This window comes from Tachyglossus aculeatus, chromosome 2, assembly GCF_015852505.1.
Source record: "Tachyglossus aculeatus isolate mTacAcu1 chromosome 2, mTacAcu1.pri, whole genome shotgun sequence".
NCBI lineage: Eukaryota > Metazoa > Chordata > Mammalia > Monotremata > Tachyglossidae > Tachyglossus > Tachyglossus aculeatus.
Genome location: NC_052067.1, coordinates 145,557,932 through 145,585,018, shown reverse-complemented (window position 1 = coordinate 145,585,018; position 27,087 = coordinate 145,557,932). Strand labels below are relative to the sequence as shown.

The following is a 27,087-nucleotide window of genomic DNA, read 5'->3' as shown; positions in this document are numbered from 1 at the left end:
TCAACCGTATTTACTGAGCGCCTACTCATCATCATCAATCGTATTTATTGAGCGCTTACTATGTGCAGAGCACTGTACTAAGCGCTTGGGAAGTCCAAGTTGGCAACATATAGAGACAGTCCCTACCCAACAGTGGGCTCACTGTCTAAAAGGGGGGACAGAGAACAAAACCAAACATACTAACAAAATAAAATAAATAGAATAGATATGTACAAATGAAATAGAGTAAAAAATATGTACATATTCATATTCAGTCAACCGTATTTCATTCAGTCAACCATTCAGTCAACCGTATTTACTGAGCGCCTACTGTGTGCAGGGCACTGTGCTAAACGCTTGGGAGAGTACGATACAACACTAAACAGACCCATTCGCTATCCACGCCGAGCTGGATTCTAATCCAAGATCCGCCCCTCGTCTGCTGGGTGACCTTGGGCAAGTCACTTTTCCTCTTTGGCCTTCAGTTCCCTCATCTATCAAATGGAGATTAAGACTGTGAGCTCACATGGGACAGGGATTTTGTCCCACCTGATTAGCTTGTATCTACCCCAGTGCTTAGTACAGTCACTAGCACCTAAAATAAAAAATTATGGTATTTGTTAATAATAATAATAATAATGATGGCATTTGTTAAGCACCTACTATGTGCAAAGCACTATTCTAAGCTCTGAGGTGATCAGGTTGTCCCACGTGAGGCTCACAGTCTTAATCCCCATTTTACAGATGAGGTCACTGAGGCACAGAGAAGTTAAATAGCTTGCCCAAGGTCACACAGCAGACAAGTGGTTCCTTTTTTTTTTTTTAATGGCATTGATTAAGCGCTTACTATGTGCCAAGCACTGTTCTAAGCGCTGGGGAGATTACAAGGTGATCAGGTTGTCCCACGGGGGGCTCCCAGTCTTCATCCCCATTTTACAGATGAGGGAACTGAGGCCCAGAGAGGTGAAGTGACTTGCCCAAAGTCACACAGCTAAGTGGCAGAGCCAGGATTTGAACCCATGACCTCTGACTCCAAAGCCCGGGCTCTTTCCACTGAGCCACGCTGCTTCTCTAGCTGAGACTCTCCGTGGACCTCTGACATCCTCGTCTCCTGCCAGGCAGCAGGACAACACTCCGACTTGTACTTCCCAAGCGCTTAGTACAGTGCTTTGCACACAATAAGCGCTCAATAAATACGATTGACTGAATGAATGAACTCCAGCAGAGTCCAAATTCTCCAGACTTTTGTCTGCTTTTCAGGTATTTAGTGGGAAACAGTGTCCTCCGTCTCGCAGGGATCCTGAATTTCCTATTCAGGATCCCCTTGGGCAACTGGTAAGGAAAGAGGTTTTCCACCCCCGCAAGCCTCGAATAAATCATATAATTGGGCACCCCCCTGTGAGCCCACCTTTTAGACTGTGAGCCCACTGTTGGGTAGGGACTGTCTCTATATGTTGGCAACTTGCACTTCCCAAGCGCTTAGTACAGTGCTCTGCACACAGTAAGCGCTCAATAAATACGATTGATGATGTAAGCCCTAAGAAATATCGGCAGCGAGCGAGCATGCTTTAGAGAAGCAGCGTGGCTCAGTGGAAAGAGCCCGGGCTTTGGAGTCAGAGGTCATGAGTTCAAATCCCGGCTCCACCAATTGTCAGCTGTGTGACTTTGGGCAAGTCACTTCACTTCGCTGGGCCTCAGTTACCTCATCTGTAAAATGGGGATGAAGACTGTGAGCCCTACATGGGACAACCTGAATACCTTGTATCTCCCCCAGTGCTTAGAACAGTGCTTGGCACATAGTAAGTGCTTAACAAATACCAACACCATTGTTATTATCATTATTATCATTATTATTATTCTCTGGGACTCAGTGACCTCATCTGGAAAATGTGGATTAAGACTGTGAGCCCCCCGTGGGACAACCTGATCACCTTGTAACCTCCCCAGTGCTTAGAACAGTGGGGGAGGTATATCTATTCTATTTATTTTATTTTGTTAGTATGTTTGATTTTGTTCTCTGTCTCCCCCTTTTAGACTGTGAGCCCACTGTTGGGTAGGGACTGTCTCTATATGTTGCCAACTTGGACTTCCCAAGCACTTAGTACAGTGCTCTGCATCATCATCATCATCATCAATCATATTTATTGAGCGCTTACTATGTGCAGAGCACTGTACTAAGCGCTTGGGAAGTACAAATTGGCAACATATAGAGACAGTCCCTACCCAACATTGAGCTCACAGTCTAAAAGGGGGAGACAGAGAACAAAACCAAACATACTAACAAAATAAAATAAATAGAATAGATATGTACAAGTAAAATAAATAAATAAATAAATAAATAGAGTAACAAATATGTACAAACATATATACAGGTGTTGTGGGGAAGGGAAGGAGGTAAGATGGGGGGATGGAGAGGGGGACGAGGGGGAGAGGAAGGAAGGGGCTCAGTCTGGGAAGGCCTCCTGGAGGAGGTGAGCTCTCAGCAGGGCCTTGAAGGGAGGAAGAGAGCTAGCTTGGCGGATGGGCAGAGGGAGGGCATTCCAGGCCTGGGGGAGGACGTGGGCCGGGGGCCGATGGCGGGACAGGCGAGAGCGAGGTACGGTGAGGAGATCAGCGGTGGAGGAGCGGAGGGTGCGGGCTGAGCTGGAGAAGGAGAGAAGGGAGGGGAGGTAGGAGGGGGCGAGGGGATGGACAGCCTGGAAGCCCAGGGTGAGGAGTTTCTGCCTGATGCGCAGATTGATTGGTAGCCACTGGGGATTTTTGAGGAGGGGAGTAACATGCCCAGAGCATTTCTGGACAAAGACAATCAGGGCGGCAGCATGAAGTATGGATTGAAGTGGAGAGAGACACGAGGATGGGAGATCAGAGAGAAGGCTGGTGCAGTAGTCCAGACGGGATAGGATGAGAGCTTGAATGAGCAGGGTAGCGGTTTGGATGGAGAGGAAAGGGCGGATCTTGGCAATGTTGCGGAGCCGAGACCGGCAGGTTTTGGTGACGGCTTGGATGTGAGGGGTGAATGAGAGAGCGAAGTCGAGGATGACACCAAGGTTGCGGGCTTGTGAGACGGGAAGGATGGTAGTGCCGTCAACAGAGATGGGAAAGTCAGGGAGAGGACAAGGTTTGGGAGGGAAGACAAGGAGCTCAGTCTTCGACATGTTGAGCTTTAGGTGGCGGGCGGACATCCAGATGGAGATGTCCTGAAGGCAGGAGGAGATGCGAGCCTGGAGAGAGGGGGAGAGAGCAGGGGCAGAGATGGAGATCTGGGTGTCATCAGCGTAGAGATGATAGTTGAACCTGTGGGAGCGAATGAGGTCACCAAGGGAGTGAGTGTAGATTGAGAACAGAAGGGGACCAAGCACTGAACCTTGGGGAGCCCCCACAGTAAGAAGATGGGAGGGGGAGGAGGAGCCTGCAAAAGAGACTGAGAAAGAACGACCGGAGAGATAAGAGGAGAACCAGGAGAGGACGGAGTCTGTGAAGCCAAGGTCAGATAGCGTGTGGAGGAGAAGGGGGTGGGCCACAGTGTCAAAGGCAGCTGAGAGGTCGAGGCGGATTAGGACAGAGTAGGAGCCATTGGATTTGGCAAGCAGGAGGTCATTGGTGACCTTTGAGAGCGCAGTTTCCGTGGAATGAAGGGGACGGAAGCCAGACTGGAGGGGGTCGAGGAGAGAGTTGGTGTTGAGGAATTCTAGGCAGCGTGTGTAGACGACTCCTTCAAGGAGTTTGGAAAGGAATGGTAGGAGGGATATGGGGCAATAACTAGAAGGTGAGGTGGGGTCAAGAGAGGGTTTTTTTAGGATGGGAGAGACATGGGCATGTTTGAAGGCAGAGGGGAAGGAACCAGTGGAGAGTGAGCGGTTGAAGATGGAAGTTAAGGAGGGGAGAAGGGATGGAGCGAGAGATTTCGTGAGTGCCATCATTATTATTATTATCCTCATCCCCCAGCTCCCTCCCATCGGCTTGGACATGATGAGAGGAGTTTCCTTTGTTCTTTCCTTTCCCTCTCATTCAGCACTCATTCATTCATTCATTCAATCGTATTTATTGAGCACTTACTGTGTGCAGAGCACTGTACTAAGTGCTTGGGAAGTACAATCAATCAATCATATTTATTGAGCGCTTACTGTGTGTAGAGCACTGTACTAAGCGCTTGGGAAGTGCAATCAATCAATCAATTGTATTTATTGAGTGCTTACTGTGTGCAGAGCACTGTACTAAGCGCTTGGGAAGTCCAAGTTGGCAACATATAGAGACGGTCCCTACCCAACAGCGGGCTCACAGTCTAGAAGGGGGAGACAGACAACAAAACAAAACACATTAACAGAATAAAATAAATACAATAAATATGTACAAGTAAAATAAATCAATAAATAGAGTTATAAATCCATACAAACATATATACATATATACAGGTGCTGTGGGGAAGGGAAGGAGGTAAGGTGGTGGGGATGGAGAGGGCGAGGAGGGGGAGAAAACAGCGGCTCAGGAGAATGAGGCTTTCCTGCGGTTGGTTTGTCCCATGTGTATTTTAGGGAAATAATAATAATAATGAATTTTGTTAAGCGCTTACTATGTGTCAAGCACTGTTTTAAGCGCTGGAGTAGATCCAAGCTAATCAGTTTGGACACAGTCTCTGTCCCACGAAGGGTTAACGGTCTTTATCCCCATGTTACAAAAGAGGTCTCTGAGGCCCAGAGAAGTAAACTGACTTTGCCCTAGGTCACACAACGGACTTGAGGCGGAGTCGGGATTAGAACCCAGGTCCCGGGCCCGAGCGCTATCCACTAAGCCATGCTGCTTCCCTACATCACATCAGTCCATAGTAAGGATTTTTTGGTCCAGCGCTTGGGAGAGTGGATGCAAATACTGAATACTGAAACTCTAAGCCCCCTCTAGACTGTAAACTCATTCTGGGCAGGGAATGTGTCTATTATTCATTCAGTTGTATTTATTGAGCGCTTACTGTGTGCAGAGCACTGTACTAAGTGCTTGGGAAGTACACGTCGGCAACATATAGAGACGGTCCCTACCCAACAGTGGGCTCACAGTCTAGAAGGGGGAGACAGACAACAAAACATGTTATATTGTTATATCGAACATCCCCAAGCGCACAGTACAGTATTCTGCACACAGTAAGCGCTCAATAAATACGATTGTACATTTTTCCGGTACATTTTTTGGTACATGCGGCCTTGGTTGGTGTCATCGCTGTCTCCTGGAAGCAGCGTGGCTTAGTGGAAAGAGCACAGGCATGGGAGTCAGAGGTCGTGGGTTCTAATTCTGGCTCCTACAATTGTCAGCTGTGTGACTTTGGGCAAGTCACTTCACTTCTGTGGGCCTCAATTCCCTCATCTGTTAAATGGGGATGAAATCTGTGAGCCCCACGTGGGACAGCCTGATTACCTTGTATCTACCCCAGCATGTAGAACAGTGCTTGGCACATAATAATAATAATAATAATGGCATTTATTAAGCGCTTACTATGTGCAAAGCACTGTTCTAAGCGCTGGGGAGGTTACAAGGTGATCAGGTTGACCCCCTGGGGGCTCACAGTCTTAATCCCCATTTTACAGATGAGGGAACTGAGGCCCAGAGAAGTGAAGTGACTTGCCCAAAGTCACCCAGCTGACAATTGTCAGAGCAGGATTTGAACCCATGACCTCTGACTACAAAGCCCGGGCTCTTTCCACTGAGCCACGCTGCTTCTAATAAGCGCTTAACAAATACCATCATTATTGAGAAGTAGCTTGGTTTAGTGGAAAGATCCCGGGCTTGGGAGTCAGAGGTCATGGGTTCTAATCCCTGCTCTGCTACTTTCTGCTGAGGGACCTTGGGCAAGTCACTTAACTTCTCTGGGCCTCAGTTCCTTCATCTGTTAAATGGGGATGAAGACTGTGAGCCCCATGTGGGACAACCTAATTAGCTTGTATCTACCCCGGTGCTTAGAACAGTGCTTGGCACATAGTAAGCACTTAACAAATACCATTAGTATTATTATTAATACCTAGATTTAGCTTTTCATAATTTCTTTGACATCTGTGTCCCTCTCTCTGCTCTTTCATGCATTTCAGAACAGTGATTAGCCCATAGTAAGCGCTTAACAAATATCATTATTATTATTAATCCCTTGATTTAGCTTTTCATAGTTTCTCTGACGTATGTGTTCCTCTCTGCTTCTCTTTCCTTCGTTTTCAGCATGCAGCGTCGTTATGTAGCATCAGCCTTGAGCAGTGGAAGGAACCTAGGCCTCAGAGTCAAGGGAGCTGGGTTCTAATCTCGCTCCGCCACTCACCCGCTGTGTGACCTTTGGGCAAGTCACTTCACTTCTCTGGGCCTCAGTTCCCTCATCTGCGAAATGGGAAGTTAAAAGGGAAGTCTCCCTTCTCCTTAGACTGGTAGCCCCTTGGGGGACTTGGTTAATGATAATAATAACGTACTGTAATGTAATAATGCACAGTCTTTTAGACTGTGAGCCCAATGTTGGGTAGGGACTGTCTCTATATGTTGCCAATTTGTACTTCCCAAGCGCTTAGTACAGTGCTCTGCACACAGTAATCCCTCAATAAATATGATTGATTGATTAATGGCATTTATTAAGCGCTTACTATGTACAAAGCACTGTTCTAAGTGCTATTTTGTAATGATGATGATGATGATGATTATGGTACTTGTTAAGCACTCACTATATCCCAAGCACTGTTCTAGACTGTGAGCTCATTGTGAGCAGGAATTGTCTCTATTGCTGAATTGTGCTTCCCAAGCACTTAGTACAGTGCTCTGCACACAGTAAGCGCCCAATAAATACGATTGAATGAACGTCCTAAGCACTGGGATAGATACAAGTTAATCAGGTTGGACACGGCCCCTGTCCCACACGGGGCTCACAGTCTCAATCCCCATTTTCCAGATGAGGGAACTGAGGCCCAGAGAAGTGAAGCGACTTCCCCGAGGTCACACAGCAGACGAGTGGCGGAGCCAGGATTAGAACCCACGACCTTTGACTCCAAAGCCCGTGTGTTTATCCACCATGCCATGCTGCTTCCCAGGGTTTAGTACACTGCTGGGCACATAGTAGGCACCAACTGTTACCGCAGTTATTATGAATCGCCTAAGACAGTCCTGCACAGTTAGACCCAACTAAGAGCCGTTCCTAAGTGCAAGGATAAAAACTAGTACAGTGCTCTGCACACAGTAAGCGCTCAGTAAATACGATTGATGATGATGATGACGATAAAAACACATTCTGAAACGCATATTTTGCTTTGACTCTTTAGCCAAAGAAACCTTACCGGATTTGGTCTCCATCATCCCTGGCACTGTTTCCGATTCTGATCTGCTCCGAGAGATCACAGCTTCTGCCTGTTACACGCTGAACAATCTGACGCAAAATAGTCTCCAAAACGCCCGAGACCTCCTGCACACTGGAGGCCTCCCCAAGATTTTAAACATCAGCATGGGTGACAGGTAAGTTCTGGGATACCCTGGAGTGACCAGGAGTTTAGAACAGTGCTTTGCACATAGTAAGCGCTTAACAAATACCGTCATTATTATTATTATTATTATTATCTGTGGCAGAGCATAGTTCCGTCGGACTTCGAAGATTGGATCAATCTATGGTATTTGTTCCGCGCTTAACCATGTGCTGAACACGGTACTAAGTGCTTGGGAGAATGTAGACAAATACTGAATATTGAAACTCTAAGCTCCCTCTGACTCTAAGCTCAATCAATCAATCAATCAATCGTGCTTGGGAGAATGTGTACAAATGCTGAATATCGAAACTCTAAGCTCCCTCTGACTCTAAGCTTAGTCAATCAATCGTATTTATTGAGCGCTTACTGTGTGCAGAGCACCGTACTAAGCGCTTGGGAAGTACAAGTTGGCAGCATATAGAGACAGCCCCTACCCAACAGTGGGCTCACAGTCTAGAAGCGGGAGATAGAGAACAAAATCAAACATATTAACAAAATAAAATAAATAGATGGGCAGGGAATGTGTCTGTTATATTGTGAGTCGTACACTCCCAAGCACTTTGTACAGCATTTGTTGTCTGTCTCCCCCTTCTAACAATAATGATGGTATTTGTTAAGCATTTACTACGTGCAAAGCACTGTTCTAAGCGCTGGGGAGGTTACAAGGTGATCAGGTTGTCCCACGGGGGGGCTTACAGTCTTAATCCCCATTTTACAGATGAGGGAACTGAGGCACGGAGAAGTGAAGTGACTTGCCCAAAGTCACACAGCTGACAGTTGGCGAAGCTGGGATTTGAACCCATGACCTCTGACTCCAAAGCCCGTTGCTCTTTCCACTGAGCCACGCTGCTTCTAATCAATCAATCAATCAATCGTATTTATTGAGCGCTTACTGTGTGCAGCGCACTGTACTAAGCACTTGGGAAGTCCAAGTTGGCAACATATAGAGACAGTCCCTACCCAACAGTGGGCTCACAGTCTAAAAGGGGGAGACAGAGACAAAATAAAATAAAATAAATAGACTGTGAGCCCGTTGTTGCATAGGGACCGTCTCTATATGTTGCCGACTTGTACTTCCCAAGCGCTTAGTACAGTGGTCTGCATACAGTAAGCGCTCAATAAATACGATTGATTGAATGAATGAATGAATACTCTGCACATGGTAAGCTCTCAATACTTATGATTGATTGATGGACTGAGCAGGTTGGTTGGCCCCAGCGGTGAGTTTGTAATCTATAGTTGGTTCGGAAACCGCGCTACTGATGGGGAGAATTTATTTTTGCGTGGGGGGTTGGCTGGGATGACCGAGGGGTAACTGACGTTTCCTCCCACGCCATATGTGTCCACGCGTGCACACAAAGATCAACTTCATTTGTTTATTCAATCATATTTATTGAGTGCTTACTGTGTGCAAAGAACTGTGCTTGGGAGAGTACAATATAACAATAAACAGACACATTCCCGGCCCACAGGAGTTTACAGTCTAGAGGGGGAAACAGACGTGAATATAAATAAATGACAGATATGTACATAAGGACTGTGAGGCTGGGAGGTGGGGGATGAATGAAAGAAGCAAGTCAGGGTGATTCAGTTCCATTTCATTCATTTATCTCATTCAGTTGTATTTATTGAGTGTTTACTGTGTGCAAAGAACTGTACTAAGCACTTGGAAGAGTACAGTATAACAGTAAACAGATTCCCTGGCCACAGGAGTTTACAGTCTAAAGGGGGAAACAGACATGAATATAAATAAATGACAGATATGTACATAAGGACTGTGAGGCTGGGAAAGGGGATGAATGAAAGAAGCAAGTCAGGGTGATGCAGTTCTATTTCATTAATTTTCTCATTCCGTTGTATTTATTGAGTGTTTACTGTGTGCAAAGAACTATACTAAGCGCGTGGAAGAGTACAATATAACAGTAAACAGATTCCCTGCCCACAAAATTTAGAGTCTAGAGGAGGAAACAGACATGAATATAAATAAATGACAGATTTGTACATAAGGACTGTGAGGCTGGGAAAGGGGGGGATGAATGAAAGAAGCAAGTCAGGGCGATTCAGTTCCATTTCATTCATTTATCTCATTCAGTTGTATTTATTGAGTGTTTACTGTGTGCAAAGAACTGTACTAAGCGCTTGGAAGAGTACAGTATAACAGTAAGCAGATTCCCTGGCCACAGGAGTTTACAGTCTAAAGGGGGAAACAGACATGAATATAAATAAATGACAGATATGTACATAAGGACTGTGAGGCTGGGAAAGGGGATGAATGAAAGAAGCAAGTCAGGGTGATGCAGTTCTATTTCATTAATTTTCTCATTCCGTTGTATTTATTGAGTGTTTACTGTGTGCAAAGAACTATACTAAGCGCGTGGAAGAGTACAATATAACAGTAAACAGATTCCCTGCCCACAAAATTTAGAGTCTAGAGGAGGAAACAGACATGAATATAAATAAATGACAGATTTGTACATAAGGACTGTGAGGCTGGGAAAGGGGGGGATGAATGAAAGAAGCAAGTCAGGGCGATTCAGTTCCATTTCATTCATTTATCTCATTCAGTTGTATTTATTGAGTGTTTACTGTGTGCAAAGAACTGTACTAAGCGCTTGGAAGAGTACAATATAACAGTAAACAGATTCCCTGCCCACAAAATTGACAGTCTAGAGGGGGAAACAGACATGAATACAAATAAATGACAGATATGTACATAAGGACTGTGAGGCTGGGAGAGGGGGATGAATGAAAGAAGTAAGTCAGGGTGATTCAGTTCCATTTAATTCATTTATCTCATTCAGTTGTATTTATTGAGTGTTTACTGTGTGCAAAGACCTGTACTAAGCGCTTGGAAGAGTACAGTATAACAGTAAACAGACAGATTCCCTGGCCACAGGAGTTTACAGTCTAGAGGGGGAAACAGACTTGAATATAAATAAATGACAGATATGTACATAAGGACTGTGAGGCTGGGAGGGGGGGATGAGTGAAAGAAGCAAGTCAGGGTGATTCAGTTCCATTTCATTAATTTTCTCATTCCGTTGTATTTATTGAGTGTTTACTGTGTGCAAAGAACTGTCCTAAGCGTGTGGAAGAGTACACTATAACAGTAAACAGATTCCCTGCCCACAAAATTGACAGTCTAGAGGGGGAAACAGACATGAAAACAAATAAATGACAGATATGTACATAAGGACTGTGAGGCTGGGAGGGGGGGATGAATGAAAGAAGCAAGTCAGGGTGATTCAGCTCTATTTCATTCATTTATCTCATTCAGTTGTATTTACTGAGTGTTTACTGTGTGCAAAGAACTGTACTAAGCGCGTGGAAGAGTACAATATATCAGTAAACAGATTCCCTGCCCACAAAATTTAGTGTCTAGAGGGGCAAACAGACATGAATATAAATAAATGACAGATATGTACATAAGGACTGTGAGTCTGAGAGAGGGAATGAATGAAAGAAGCAAGTCAGGGTGATTCAGTTCCATTTCATTAATTTTCTCATTCAGTTGTATTTATTGAGTGTTTACTGTGCGCAAAGAACTGTACTAAGCGCTTGGAAGAGTACAATATAACAGTAAACAGACAGATTCCCTGGCCACAGGAGTTTACAGTCTAGAGGGAGAAGCAGACATGAATATAAATAAATGACAGATATGTACATAAGGACTGTGAGTCTGAGAGAGAGAATGAATGAAAGAAGCAAGTCAGGGTGATTCAGTTCCATTTCAGTAATTTTCTCATTCCGTTGTATTTATTGAGTGTTTACTGTGCACAAAGAACTGTACTAAGCGCTTGGGAGAGTACAGTATAACAGCTTGGCTCAGTGGAAAGAGCCAGGGCTTTGGAGTCAGAGGTCATGGGTTCAAACCCCGGCTCCGCCAATTGTCAGCTGTGTGACTTTGGGCAAGTCACTTCACTTCTCTGGGCCTCTGTTACCTCATCTGTAAAATGGGGATTAAGACTGTGAGCCCCCCGTGGGACAACCTGAGCACCTTGTAACCTCCCTAGTGCTTAGAATGGTGCTTTGCACATAGTAAGCGCTTAATAAATGCCAACATTATTATTACTATTGTAATGTCCCTAGCGCTTAGAAGAGTGCTTTGCACATAGTAAGCGCTTAATAAATGCCATCATTATTATTATTATTATTAAAGAGACAGATTCCCTGCCCACAACGAGCTTACAGTCCAGCAGCTCACTACAGTCTTCAGTTGTGCCTCACAGATCCTAATCTTCTCGAAGCGCTTGCTCCAAAAGGGCTCCGTTACGTGCCCTTCTGGATTACTCCAATCCGGGTTTGTCCATCTGCCTCGTTTGTCATTCATTCATTCATTCAATCGTATTTATTAAGCGCTTACGTTTGTCCCCAAGGGACTCCGTAGCGTAGCACAAAATCGGCAGTTTGTGTCATTGCCTGGGGTGGTCCTCCTTCCTCCCAGCTTCAGCTTTGCGTCCACATCTCAATCAATCACGCAATCGGTGGTAGTTATTGAGCACTCACTCTGTGCAGAGCAGTCAATCAATCAATCGTATTTATTGAGCGCTTCCTGTGTGCAGAGCGCCGTACTAAGCGCTTGGGAAGTCCAAGTTGGGAACATATAGAGACGGTCCCTACCCAACAGTGGGCTCACAGTCTAAAAGGGGGAGACAGAGAACAAAACCAAACATACTCACAAAATAAAATAAAGAGAATAGATATGTACAAGTAAAATAAATAGAGTAATAAATATGTACAAACATATATAAGCGCTTGGGAGGACACAACAGAATTATCCGACACGTTCCCCGCCCACAGTGAGCGTACAGTCTAGAGATCCGACCAAGGCGGGGTGCCCCTCGTCCCCATTTCACCAAACTTCTGCCCCAAAAGGCCTGCCTTCCCAGAGTCTCCCAGTCCACGAAGTGACCCCCAGCTGGAGCGTACTTCAATCCATACTTCATGCTGCTGCCCGGATTATCTTTGTCCAGAAATGCTCTGGGCATATCACTCCCCTCCTCAAAAATCTCCAGTGGCTACCAATCAACCTGCGCATCAGGCAGAAACTCCTCACCCTGGGCTTCCAGGCTGTCCATCCCCTCGCCCCCTCCTACCTCACCTCCCTTCTGTCCTTCTCCAGCCCAGCCCGCACCCTCCGCTCCTCCACCGCTGATCTCCTCACCGTACCTCGCTCTCGCCTGTCCCGCCATCGACGCCCGGCCTACGTCATTCCCCGGGCCTGGAATGCCCCCAATCCCTCTGCCCATCCGCCAAGCTAGCTCTCTTCCTCCCTTCAAGGCCCTGCTGAGAGCTCACCTCCTCCAGGAGGCCTTCCCAGACTGAGCCCCTTCCTTCCTCTCCCCCTCGTCCCCCTCTCCATCCCCCCCATCTTACCTCCTTCCCTTCCCCACAGCACCTGTATATATGTATATATGTTTGTACATATTTATTACTCTATTTTATTTGTACATATCTATTCTATTTATTTTATTTTGTTAGTATGTTTGGTTTTGTTCTCTGTCTCCCCCTTTTAGACTGTGAGCCCACTGTTGGGTAGGGACTGTCTCTATATGTTGCCAATTTGTACTTCCCAAGCGCTTAGTACAGTGCTCTGCACATAGTAAGCGCTCAATAAATACGATTGATGATGATGATGATGATAAGGCGCCAATGCTTTGTATTTAACCTGCTTGACTGTGTCGGTCCAGTCGGGGACCTTTACCTCCCCCGACTTACTGAGGAAAGCAGCCGCAGCTCGGACGAACTCCTCCTGGTTCACGTCCTTCACGGTGACTCCTGGCATCATGCGGGCTCCGGGCTCCCCTCCCGATGCCGTCATCTGCATTTCCTCAGAAAACTTTGGAACCGAGCCCCATCCTGGTAGAAGGAAAGCGCTTCCAGTGAGCCCCGGAAAGTCGCCCAGTTAACTCTCGCGGATACCAATTCTCACCTGAAAGAGAGGAGGCCTTCCCAGACTGAGCCCCTTCCTTCCTCTCCCCCTCTTCTCCCTCTCCATCCCCCCTGCCTTACCTCCTTCCCTTCCCCACAGCATCCGTATATATGGTTGCACATATTTATTACTCTATTTATTTTACTTGTACCTATCTATTCTATTTATTTTATTTTGTTATTATGTTTGTTTTTGTTCTCTGTCTCCCCCTTCCAGACTGTGAGCCCACTGTTGGGTAGGGTCTGTCTCTATATGTTGCCAGCTTGTACTTCCCAAGCGCTTAGTACAGTGCTCTGCACACAGTAAGCGCTCAATAAATACAATTGATTGATTGATTGATGACCCCCCCTCTCCCCGACCAAAGGCTAGGTGGATTTGGTTCCAGATACTGGCCCGTTTCCTCTGCCCGGAGCGCAGCCCGTGACAGGAGAGGACTGGGAAAGGAGGGAAGTAGGTAGTGTGGGGAGAAGCACCCCAGCCATTTTGAGTAGGGAATTGGGAATAAAATACTGCAGGGGCAGGATCAGAAGAAGGGATTTCAGAGGTCGTGGGTTCAAATCCCGGCTCCGCCAGTCGTCAGCTGTGTGACTTTGGGCAAGTCACTTCACTTCTCTGTGCCTCAGTTCCGTCATCTGTAAAATGGGGATTAAGTCTGTGAGCCTCACATGGGACAACCTGATCACCCTGTATCCCCCCAGCGCTTAGAACAGTGCTTTGCACATAGTAAGTGCTAAACAATTACCATTATTATTATTATCTCCCCCTCGTCCCCCTCTCCATCCCCCCCATCTTACCTCCTTCCCTTCCCCACATCACCTGTATATATGTATATATGTTTGTACAGATTTATTACTCTATTTATTTTACTTGTACATATCTATTCTATTTATTTTGTGAGTATGTTTGGTTTTGTTCTCTGTCTCCCCCTTTTAGACTGTGAGCCCACTGTTGGGTAGGGACCGTCTCTATATGTTGCCAACTTGTACTTCCCAAGCGCTTAGTACGGTGCTCTGCACACAGTAAGCTCTCAATAAATACGATTGATTGATTATTATTATTATTATTTACTGGTACTCTCCCAGCACTTCCTACAGTGCTCTATACACAATAGGCGCCCTATAGATGCTACTGATTGATTGATTGGTTGATCTAGGGAGGAGCAGGATGTAATTTTAACAGCCAAGTGAATTTACCTCAGCGGTTTAAGCGAAGTGGAAGATTATCAGCCACGGTTGCCCTGTCGGGAAACAGCTCCAGCCCTTCGGAGCCTTGAGTGAGCCCCTCCGCTCTCTCCATATCTGCCTTTCCTCTGACATTCACCCCTCCAAACTCCCTTCCCGCTTTCCCTTCCTGCTCCTACTGCAGAACCGAGACAAGCTCAGCCATCTGCTGCGAGTGGGAAAGGAGTCGAGTAGGGGGACATCTTGCATAAGGGGACCTCTTCCCTTCGTCTTGCTTCTGCTTTTTGGATAGCTCCCTCTCTTTCTAGCTCCTTTTCCTGTTCTCCTTCTCCCTTCTTTTCATTCACTCAGTCGTATTTATTGAGCGCTTACTGTGTGCAGAGCACTGTACTGAGCACTTGGGAGAGTGCGATATGACAAGAAGCGGATACATTCCCTGCCCACAGCGAGCTTACAGTCTAGAGGGGGAGGCAGACTTTAATAGAAATAAATAAATGACAGATATGCACATAGGGGCTATGGGGGTGGGAGGCGGGGATGAATAAAGTTCAAGACTGTGAGCCCTCTGTTGGGTAGGGACCGTCTCTATATGTTGCCAACTTGGACTTCCCAAGCGCTTAGTACAGTGCTCTGCACACAGTAAGCGCTCAATAAATACGATTGAATGAATGAATAAAGGAGGCGATGCAGAACGGAGTGGGAGAAGAAGAAAGGAGGGCTTAGTCAGGGGAGGCCTCTTGGAGGAGATGTGCCTTCGGTAAGACTTTATGTGAGCCCACTGTTGGGTAGGGACTGTCTCTATGTGTTGCCAACTTGTACTTCCCAAGCGCTTAGTCCAGTGCTCTGCACACAGTAAGCGCTCAATAAACACGATTGAATGAATGAATGAAGGAGGAGAGAGTCAACGTCTGCCGGATTTAGGAGGGAGGGCATTCAGGGATAGAGGCAGGACATGGGCGAGGGGTCGGTGGCGAGATAGACGGGATGGAGGTACAGTGAGAAGGTGAGCATTAGGGGAACAAAGAGTAGGGCTGGGTTGTAGTGGAAGACTAGTGAAGTGAAGTAGCAGGGCTCAGTGGAAAGAGCCCGGGCTTTGGAGTCATAGGTCATGGGTTCAAATCCCGGCTCCGCCAATTGGCAGCTGTGTGACTTTGGGCGAGTCACTTCACTTCTCTGGGCCTCAGTTCCCTCATCTGTAAAATGGGGGTTAGGACTGTGAGCCCCCCAAGGGACAACCTGATCACCTTGTAACCTCCCCAGCGCTTAGAACAGTGTTTTGCACATAGTAAGAGCTATTTGAATAAATGCCATCATCAAGTTAGAGAAGCAGCGTGGCTCAGTGGAAAGAGCCCGGGCTTTGGAGTCAGAGGTCGTGGGTTCGAATTCCGGCTCCGCCAACTGTCAGCTGTATGACTTTGGGCAAGTCACTTAACTTCTCTGGGCCTCAGTTCCCTCATCTGTAAAATGGGGAAGAAGACTGTGAGCCCCCCATGGGACAACCTGATCACCTTGTAACCCCCCCCAGTGCTTAGAACAGTGCTTTGCACATAGTAAGCGCTTAATAAATGCTATCATTATTATTATTAAGTAGGAGAGGGCAAGGGGATTGAGGGCTTTAAAGCATTGGTGAGGAGTTTCTGTTCGATTTGCCCTTGTTTGACTATTGGCAGATTGGCCAGATGTCCCAGAATCCCTGGTCTCCAGAGAAGGAGACTCTCCAGCACTTAGAACAGTGCTTTGCACATAGTAAGCGCTTAATAAATGCCATTATTATTATTATTGTTAAGGAGTTTCACTTCCAGGAGTGAGCCCTGGGAGATAATAATGGCATTTGTTAAGCGCTTACTATGTGCAAAGCACTGTTCTAAGCTCTGGGGGGGATACAAGGTGATCAAGTTGTCCCACGTGGGGTTCACAGTCTTAATGCTCATTTTACAGGTGAGGTAACTGAGGCTCAGAGAAGTTAAGTGACATGCCCAAGGTCACACAGCAGGCATGTGGCGGAGTCGGGATTCGAACCCATGACCTCTGACTCCAAAGCCTGTGCTCTTTCCACTGAGACGGCCAGGGCCGCCCCCCCGGGACTGGTCATCACTGGGGAAAGTGGAAACTGAGGAATTCACCCCAAGCCAAACAAGGCTGCCTCGGTAAAACCGGGCCCCCGCCCCAATGATAATGATAATTATGGTGTTTGTGAAGCACTTACTGTGTGCCGAACACTGTACTGAGCGCTGAGGTGGATACAAGCAAATCGGGTTGGAGACAGTCCCTGTCCCTCATGGGACTCACTGTGTAGCTCAGTGGAAAGAGCCTGGGCTTTGGAGTCAGAGGTCAGGGGTTCAAATCCCAGGTCCGCCAACTGTCAGCTGTGTGACTTTGGGCAAGTCACTTCACTTCTCTGGGCCTCAGTGACCTCATCTGGAAAATGGGGATGAAGACTGTGAGCCTCCCGTGGGACCACCTGATCACCTTGTAACCTCCCCAGAGCTTAGAACAGTGCTTTGCACATAGTAAGTACTTAATAAATGCCATCATTATCAGTATTATTATTAATCCCCCTGCCCTTCCTCCTCGGGAGTTAGGGCCTGGAGAAATCGCCTCAACTGGCTCTAACCTAAGGGCTGCTCACTTGGCGCCCCAAGAAAGTCGGCCCGTCATCATCATCATCAATCGTATTTGTTGAGCGCTTACTGTGTGCAGAGCACTGTACTAAGCGCTTGGGAAGTACAAATTGGCAACATCTAGAGACAGTCCCTACCCAACAGTGGGCTCACAGTCTAAAAGGGGTAGGCAGAGAACAAAACCAAACATACTAACAAAATAAAATAAATAGAATAGATATGTACAAGTAAAATAAATAGAGTGATAAATATGTACAACCATATATACATATATACAGGTGCTGTGGGGAAGGGAAGGAGGTAAGATGCGGGGGATGGAGGGGGGACAAGGAGGAGAGGAAGGAAGGGGCTCAGTCTGGGAAGGCCTCCTGGAGGAGGTGAGCTCTCAGTAGGGCCTTAAAGGCAGGAAGAGAGCGAGCTTGGCGGATGGGCAGAGGGACTGGGGGCATTCCAGGCCCGGGGGATGACGTGGGCCGGGGGTCGATGGCGGGACAGGCGAGAGCGAGGTACGGTGAGGAGATTAATGGCGGAGGAGCGGAGGGTGCGGGCTGGGCTGGAGAAGGAGAGAAGGGAGGGGAGGTAGGAGGGGACAGAAGTGGGAGTTCTTGGAGTCGTGACCCATATTGGGGGAGAGGGGGGACACGTTTTGTGTTGTACTGGGCAACGTTAAGAAAAGAACGGACCTGCGCATTCGCAAATCCCTGGTGAACACATGTCCTTTTTAACGAGCCACTTCTCCTTTGCAGCTATTCCCCCAACAGAGCCAGTAAAGCTGCCTCGCTGCTCCTGTATTCTCTCTGGTCACACACCGATCTTCACGGCGCCTACAAGAAGGTAAAAGCTACACACGTTCACACCCAGGTTTAAAGCCGCGTGGCTCAGTGGAAAGAGCACGGGCTCGGGAGTCAGAGGTCATGGGTTCAAATCCCGGCGCCATCAATTGTCAGCTGTGCGACTTGCTCTGCACACAGTAAGCGCTCAATAAATACGATTGAATGAGGGAATGAATGATTTTGGGCAAGTCAACTTCTCTGTGCCTCAGTTACCTCATTTTTTATTTATAATGATGGCATTTATTAAGCGCTTACTATGTGCAAAGCACTGTTCTAAGTGTTGGGGAGGTTACAAGGTGATTAGGTTGTCCCACATGGGGCTCACAGTCTTCGTCCCCATTTTATTTATTTTATTTGTACATATTTATTCTATTTATTTTATTTTGTTAATATGTTGTGTTTTGTTGTCTGTCTCCCCCTTCTAGACTGTGAGCCCGCTGTTGGGTGGGAACCGTCTCTATATGTTGCCAACTTGTACTTCCCAAGAGCTTAGTCCAGTGCTCTGCACACAGTAAGCGCTCAATAAATACGATTGAATGAATGAATGAATGAATTTTGGGCAAGTCACTTAACTTCTCTGTGCCTCAGTTACCTCAACTGTAAAATGGGGATTAAGACTGTGAACCCCCCATGAGACAAACTGATCTCCTTGTAACCTCCCCAGCGCTTAAAACAGTGCTTTGCGCATAGTAAGCGCTTAATAAATGCCATTAATATTATTATTATTATTATTGTTATTATTATTAAAGCATGGCTGGCCTAATTGAAAGAGCGCGGCGGGGTCTGGGAATCAGAGGACTTAGTTCCTAATCCTCGCTCTGCCTCGTGCCCGCTTCACAAACTTGGGCAAGTCGTTTAACTTCTCGAGGCCTCAGTTTCTTCATCTCATCATCAATTGTATTTATTGAGCGCTTACTATGTGCAGAGCACTGTACTAAGCGCTTGGGAAGTACAAATTGGCAACATATAGAGACAGTCCCTACCCAACAGTGGGCTCACAGTCTAAAATCTCCAATGTGGAGATGAAGTACCTGTTTTCCCCTTCCCTTTGATGAGAAGCCCCCTGTGGGACCAGGACTGTGGTTTGACATGGTTATCTTGTAACTACCCCAGTGCTTAATGCAGTGTTTGGCATGTAAATCTCCAGTGGCTGCCTGTCAACCTACGAATCAAGCAAAAACTCCTCCCTGTCGGCTTCCAGGCAGTCCATCCCCTCGCCCCCTCCTACCTCCCCTCCCTTCTCTCCTTCTCCATCCTAGCCCGCACCCTCCGCTCCTCTGCCGCCGCTCACCTCCTCACTGGGCCTCGTTCTCGCCCGTCCCGCCGTCGACCCCCGGCCCACATCCTCTTCCCGGCCTGGAATTCCCTCCCTCCACACATCCGCCAAACTAGCTCTCTGAGAACTCACCTCCTCCAGGAGGCCTTCCCAGACTGACCCCCCTTTTTCCTCTCCTCCTCCCCATCCCCCCCCCGCCCTACCTCCTTCCCCTCCCCACAGCACTTGTATATATTTGTACAGACTCATTACTCTATTTATTTTACTTGTCCATATTTACTATTCTATTTATTTTGTTAATGATCTGCATCAAGCTTTATTTCTATTTATTCTGACAATTTTGACACCTGTCTACGTGTTTTGTTTTGTTGTCCATCTCCCGCTTCTAGACTGTGAGCCCACTGTTGGATAGGGACCGTCTCTATATGTTGCCAACTTGGACTTCCCAAGCGCTTAGTACAGTGGCTCAGCGGAAAGAGCCCGGGCTTTGGAGTCAGAGGTCATGGGTTCTAATCCCGCTTCTGCCACTTGTCAGCTGTGTGACTTTGGGCAAGTCACTTCACTTCCCTGGGCCTCAGTTACCTCATCTGTAAAATGGGGATGAAGACTGTGAGCCCCATGTGGGACAATCTGATTACCTCTCTCAGCGCTTAGAACAGTGATTGGCACATAAGAAGCGCTTAACAAATGCCATCATCATCATCATCACACAGTAAGTGCTCAATAATTACAAGTGAATGAATGAAGGATGTAATCGGTCAGTGGTATTTATTGAGCCCTTACTGTGTGCAGGGCACTGTACTAAGCACTGAGAGAATACAGTAAAGTATTGTGACTTATTGTAACCCCTAGCCTCAGAGAGCTTGCAATCTAGTTGGAAAAACAGACATTAAAGTGGATATGAAAAGCTGCAGAGTACGGCATAGTAGATAAGGTCATGGGTTCTAATCCCAGCTCCTCCACCTGCCTGCCGTGTGGCCTTGGGCAAGTCACTTCCCTTTCCTGTGCCTCAGTTACTTCATCTGGAAAATGGAGATCGAGACCGTGAACCCCACTTGGGACAGGAACCATGTCCAACCCGCTTTGCTCGTGTCTACCCAGGCGCTTAGTACGGTGCCTGGCACATTGTAAGCACTTTAAAAATACCACAATTATTCACGCTTAGCAAATACTACAGTTATTATAAAGTCTCTCTGAAGCTCACGCCAGCTTTCTAATCGGGAGCCTGTGAGCCCCATTTCTGCACAGCAGCAGAGACCGAGGAGCTATTAGCGTATTAACGGAGACAGCACACAGGATGCAAGGACATGAAGGAGGGTTGGATAAGGACCTTGCTTTCTGAACTGAAAAATCATCATCATCATCATCAATCGTATTTATTGAGCGCTTACTATGTGCAGAGCACTGTACTAAGTGCCTGGGAAGTACAAATTGGCAACATATAGAGACAGTCCCTACCCAACAGTGGGCTCACAGTCTAAAAGGGGGAGACAGAGAACAGAACCAAACATACTAACAAAATAAAATAAATAGAATAGATATGTACAAGTAAAATAAATAGAGTAATACATATGTGCAAACATATATACATATATACAGGTGCTGTGGGGAAGGGAAGGAGGTAAGATGGGGGGGATGGAGAGGGGGACGAGGGGGAGAGGAAGGAAGGGGAAAAATGACTTAGTTTAACTCACCGAATTACCTAGGTCTGCCCTTTATTGGCGCTTAATGATTTCTTTCTGGGAGACAGACGGCCTTTTTTGAAAGAGATCGCTTTCCTTAGGAAACTACGCTTTATAATCAACTTTGAGGAGCCGATTGTCCCAAATAGTCAGGTCCAGATTTTTCTTCTTCTCTTTAGCCTCCCAAGTGCTTTTCGGACATTTCACTGCCTTTTCAGACATTTCACTGCTCAGTAGGACCTCCATCCAAGGGGAGATGACTCCCCCTCTTCCCCCTCTCCATCCTCCCCATCTTACCTCCTTCCCTTCCCCACAGCACCCGTATATATGTATATATGTTTGTACATATTTATTACTCTATTTTACTTGTGCGTATTTATTCTATTTATTTCATTTTGTTAGTATGTTTGGTTTTGTTCTCCGTCTCCCCCTTTTAGACTGTGAGCCCACTGGTGGGTAGGGACTGTCTCTATATGTTGCCAACTTGTACTTCCCAAGCGCTTAGTACGGTGCTCTGCACACAGTAAGCGCTCAATAAATACGATTGATTGATTGATTGAAAGGAGGGAGTCAAATGAAATGAAACTCAAGCGATCTGTTTATCTAGCACTCATCTTGGTATCACGCTGGGATATTGTTGGGGAGGGGAGAAGGTTGAAGTGTCCCGGGGGGCCTAATGTAGGGAATTAACAAATCAATCCACCTTTCAACTCTGGCTCTGGCTAAATCTCCTGGGGTCAGAGGTCAGGCCTGCAGTGTCTGAGAGACAGCCCCCCCTGTCCCTACCAGCCCCAGCATCCTCTCCTGCTGGGAGCATCATCATCATCATCAATCGTATTTATTGAGCGCTTACTATGTGCAGAGCACTGTACTAAGCGCTTGGGAAGTACAAATTGGCAACACATAGAGACAGTCCCTACCCAACAACGGGCTCACAGTCTAAAAGGGGGAGACAGAGAACAAAACCAAACATACCAACAAAATAAAATAAATAGGATAGATATGTACAAGTAAAATAAATAAATGGACCACCCAAAACCCTCTGACAGTGTCCTTGGCCACATCAAACCAGGCCCAAATAATAATAATAACGGTATTTGTTAGGCGCTTACTATGTGCAAAGCGCTGTTCTAAGCGCTGAGGGGGATACAAGGTGATCAGGTTGTCCCACGGCGGGGTCACAGTCTTAATCTCCATTTTACAGATGAGGGACACTGAGGCTCAGAGAAGTTAAGTGACTTGCCCAAGGTCACACAGCAGACATGTGGCGGGGCCAGGGTTCAAATCCATGACCTCTGACTCCAAAGCCCATGCTCTTTCCATTGAACCATGCTTGGCATATACTAAGCACTTAATAAATACCATTATTATTATTATTATTATTATTATTATTATTATCATTTTTAAAGGTTTCAGTTAGAAGTGAGAAGCAGCGTGGCTCAGTGGAAAGGGCACGGGCTTTGGAGTCAGAGGTCATGGGTTCGAATCCCAGCTCCATCCCAAGTCTGCTGTGTGACCTTGGGCAAGTCACTTAACTTCTCTGAGCCTCAGTTACCTCATCTGTAAAAATGGGGATTAAGACTGTGAGCCCCTCGTGGGACAACTTGATCACATTGTATCCCCCCCAACGCTTAGAACGGTGCTTTGCACATAGTAAGCGCTTAACAAATGCCATCATCATCATCAACTGGAGCAGGTCTGGAAGGTGGAATGCGTGGTGGCCCCTGGAAGAATTGAGCTGGAATTCCGATCAGACAGACAGAGCCCCTTGCCCAGCAATGGGGAAGCAGAGGGAATGGCTTTAGAGAATACTGGTCAAATCCCATAATTTAATGTGATGCGTATTAAGCAATTTAATATGCCATTTAGGGGAGCAGTGAGGTAGATACAAGGTTATCAGATAGAGACGCAGTGCAGCCTAATGGATAATAATAATGATAATAATAATAATTTTGGTATTTGTTAAGCACTTACTATGTTCTAAGCGCCGGGGAGGATACAAACTGATCAGGTTGTCCCATGTGGGGCTCACAATCTTAATCTCCATTTTACAGATGAATGGATAAAACACAGGTCTGGGTTCTAATCTCTGCTCTGCCACTTGTCTGCTGTGTGACCCTGGGAAAGTCACTGCATTTCTCTGGGCCTCAGGTACCTCGTCTGTAAAATGGGGATTAAGTCTGTGAGCCCCATATGGGACAAGGACCGTGTCCATCCTGATTACCTTGTATCTACCTCAGCACTTAGAACAGTGCCCGATGCAGTAAAATCACGTAACAAATACCATTAAAAAAAAGAAAGACACAGTCCTGTACCACCCAGGGCTCACAGTCTATCTCTGGTGACTTTGCCCAGGGCCCAGAGAGGCTGGGACGAGAACCCAGGACTTCGGACTCCCAGCCTCCGGCTCTTTCCTCAAGGCCGTAATGCCTCCTCCTGTGAAGTTTCTGGGAGAAAAACACTTCAAAATGGAAAATTCTGAATGATCATGCTGACTTAAGTGGTCGCCCTCCGGTCAGATCTCCGGTTCACGATCTATTCGCTTCCTTTGTTTGAAAACCGTTGGAACTTCTATCTCCTTGTTTATTTCTCAGGCTCAATTTAAGAAGACGGATTTCATCAACAGCCGAACGTCCAAAGCCTACCACTCCCTCAAAGACTGAGGAAGATGAAACGCGATATTCAAGGAAACCCCTGCCTGATTTCCGTCTCGTATGACATCTTTGATGCCTTCTGTCGATCGCAAAAATGACCCCAGAGAAAAGAGAGGCCAGTTTCTAATGCAGCCTAGATCACTGGAAAACCATCCCTTTCCCTTTCCACAACTGGACCACTCCCCCAAGAAGAAAACAACCAGAAAACAGAATATTGGGAAGCTCGCCTCTTCACGGCAATAGATCCCGGTGCGAACGTAGAACGGCATCACAACGGCATTCCCCCCGTTTGTTACTAAAACTCCACCGAAGAGGAATTCCTGGACATTTTCCCCTGGAAAAGGGAGCAGAGATGGGGTATCATAAACACGGTCACCGGGGAAACAAAGAAAGGAAATTTCTCGGGATGAATTTTTCCACGTCTGCATCACCAGTTTGAATTCCTCTTCCGTTTCCCACCTCCTGCCTCCTCCCTGCATGGTTCGATGCTATTATAGAAAAGGTACCTTGCTCGTCCTAGATGGTGTCACAGGGTGAGCGTGGAAATCGCAAAAAATAAAAATAAATAAAATCTTGGCCGGCAACCAGGGGAGGAAGAAACTTGCAAAAAAAGAGCCTTACCTTAGACATAGTGTATGAGATCATGTAATTAAAGAGACGGTCATGGTTGTGAATGGGATAGGATAGATTCCACAATGAAAAAAAGGAGGATGGAAAATTTCTAAATCGCCGGAGGCAGAGGAAGGCAAACGTGATGACAAGATTTGATGTTTCTACGAGTCAGTTGGACAGACGGGGTTGTCTCTTTTAGACGTTTGGTTTAATTATCAATTAATGGTACACAGGGACTTATTCAGCCCTTGTTTATGAAAATTTTAATGCAGTGATGTCTGGTAGTCTATGCAGATGACTATCTACGAGCTATCCTTTGTGCCAACCCAGTAGGAAGGGTAAAAGCCGATTCTCCCTAGGAGAGGTTGGGCGGGGGTGTAGAGATCAGGGAAATCAGTCAATCAATCAGCATTATTTATTGAGCGTTTACTGGGTGTAGATCACTGTACTAAGTGCTTGGGGGAGTACAGTGCAACAGAATTAGCGGACGTGGTCCTGGCCCACCTTGACTCAAAAGAAGGACTAGGGTAGTTTCTAGGAAGGCTTAGCTGTTGCTTACTTAGTTGCCGCCTCGTTGGGCACTAGCCCAATTTTGCCCAACCCTGCCAAGGCCAGCCTGCAACATCATCCTCGGGTTTCGAAAGTAAAGGGAAGCCAGGGGATGTGAAGATAGCGATCGAAACAGAAACAAGCGGAGAAGTGGCGAAATGGCGAACTTTGGGTTTTGGTGTTTCGCGTAACGAAATGTCAGATCTCCGCTTTGAAAAAAGATGTTAATGCCGGGCGGGCCTGCTACAAATGTCACTCATACAAAAGAGTAAATCTGAGTGGGTACACTAACTCTAATTAAGGCTAGCCTATTCTGATCTTTTTTATCTCCTGCATAAAAATATCAGCTTCTAGGCTGGTGTCCTAGAGGTCTGTATTGTATTTTTGGTACAGTCGGAGTTCAGGCATAAAGTTGGCGGAGAACAGGTCGGCTGCTCTTGATCTAGTACAAGATGAAAGAGGAAAACCGCCTGCTTCCTTCATCAGAAGCCGTTCCCCTCTACTTGTCGGCGGTTCAGGGCGACTTGGTGAACTAACTACCCTAGCGCTTGACACATAGTAAGCGCTTAACAACTACCATAATAATAATGTTGAACTAAAATTATTTAATTCTCCTAAGTGCTTTTACCGGATAACATTCAAAAAAAATCTCCCAGTTGGGAAATGTATACCACCAAATAGAATGTATGTGTGTTAAAAGAGTTGAGAGCTTTGAACTAAATTTATTAAATTCTTATGCCAGATAAAATGATTAAACTCTTGTAAGTGCTTATACCAGATAACAGTCGAAAAAAATCTCCCAGCTGGGAAATGTACACCGCTAAATGCAATGTACGGGTATAAAAGGGTCTGGAGTTTGGGGTTTGTGCCCCATAATTTCCGCAGATGATTGGTGCTTCGCTTTTGCCTTTCTTTTCTTTTGAATTTCCCTTCTTGGAGTTGTAATGGTCTGACCGACAGCCAAGGACACCGTGAAATGGCTCTCGTTAATGTTTGGTTGCCTGCACTGCAAACATGTACTTTGGCTCACTAGTTCAGCTTGTACTTTGTTTACTATGGGGCAACATGACGGAGGTGATATTCGGGGATCCTGTAAAGCTACCTTTGAATTACTGAAGTTTTTTTTATATTTTCAGCTGTATTTCATCCTGATGAAAATCGATCGGGGGGGGGCCGGGGGGGTGGCAAGGAATAAACAGGAAGAATAGAAACGACAGATGACTAAAACCCGCCTTAAACAGCACGGCCTGGGTTCTAATCCCAGCTCTGCCGATGGACTGCGGTGTGATCTCGGGCAAGTCACTTCACTTCTCTGTTCCTCAGTTTCCTCAGCTGTAAAATGGGAATTAAATGCCATTCTCCCTCCCCTTAGTCTGTGAGCCTCGTGTGAGACAGAGACTGTGTCTGATCTGATTATCAGGTTTCTATCCTGGCGCTTAGTACGGTGCTTGACGCATAGTAAGCACTTAACAATACCACAGGTATTACACAGGGAGATTTGGAAGTGCATATCTTAAACCTGAACCAATATTTGGTGTTTCTGCCTCCCTCGAGATCGCACTTTGTTCCAGTTTTTTTCACCGCAGCCTGCCTTTGTGCTTTAATATTGGCCACCACCCTCGGGGTTTTGAAAATGACTCCTTTGATCCTAATGTTTCACATTCTTAACCAAAGACATTCATCCTGTTCTCCTTCTGTGGCTGCCATAACTCCTTGCTTGCGTGTGGCCCGGAAATTGGCAAAGTATTGAACCAAACCAGGACACGGCGGTTATTTCAAAGCCACCGATTCCTCAGGAATTTAATTTTTTTTTTTAGTCTGCTGGAAGGTTGTGCCTGTCCAAACCTGGGGAGATGTATTTATTCCCAGCTCTCCTTTGGGAAGATCCGAACTGTTACGTGGGCTCACAGGGAGTCCAATAATATCGAGTCCATTTACTACCCTGAAAACCCCAAAACAGTCCAGGGCCACCAAATTCCCTAGGGGAGAAGCCCAGATCGATTGAGTTTGTTGAGCGCTTACTGTGTGCAGAGCACTGTAATAATAATAATATCATCAATCGTATTTATTGAGCGCTTACTATGTGCAGAGCACTGTACTAAGCGCTTGGGAAGTACAAATTGGCAACATCTAGAGACAGTCCCTACCCAACAGTGGGCTCACAGTCTAAAAGGGGGAGACAGAGAACAAAACCAAACATACTAACAAAATAAAATAAATAGAGTAGATATGTACAAGTTATACTAATGGCATTTGTTAAGTGCTTACTTTGTGCAAAGCACTGTTCTAAGCACTG

The 27,087-nt window shown here is 46.3% G+C and overlaps 1 protein-coding gene across 1 annotated transcript in view; it reads left to right on the top strand.

The window, feature by feature from the left end:
* Positions 1 to 25,823, top strand: part of PKP2 (plakophilin 2) — a 133,179-nt gene extending 107,356 nt beyond the window's left edge. The window contains exons 12-14 of the mRNA XM_038770857.1: positions 7,254 to 7,443; positions 17,932 to 18,019; positions 23,571 to 25,823. Of these exons, the coding sequence (XP_038626785.1) occupies positions 7,254 to 7,443; positions 17,932 to 18,019; positions 23,571 to 23,639 (347 nt within the window). The 3' untranslated portion in view covers positions 23,640 to 25,823. The remainder of the gene's footprint in view (positions 1 to 7,253; positions 7,444 to 17,931; positions 18,020 to 23,570) is intronic.
* Positions 25,824 to 27,087: the final 1,264 nt, after the last annotated feature.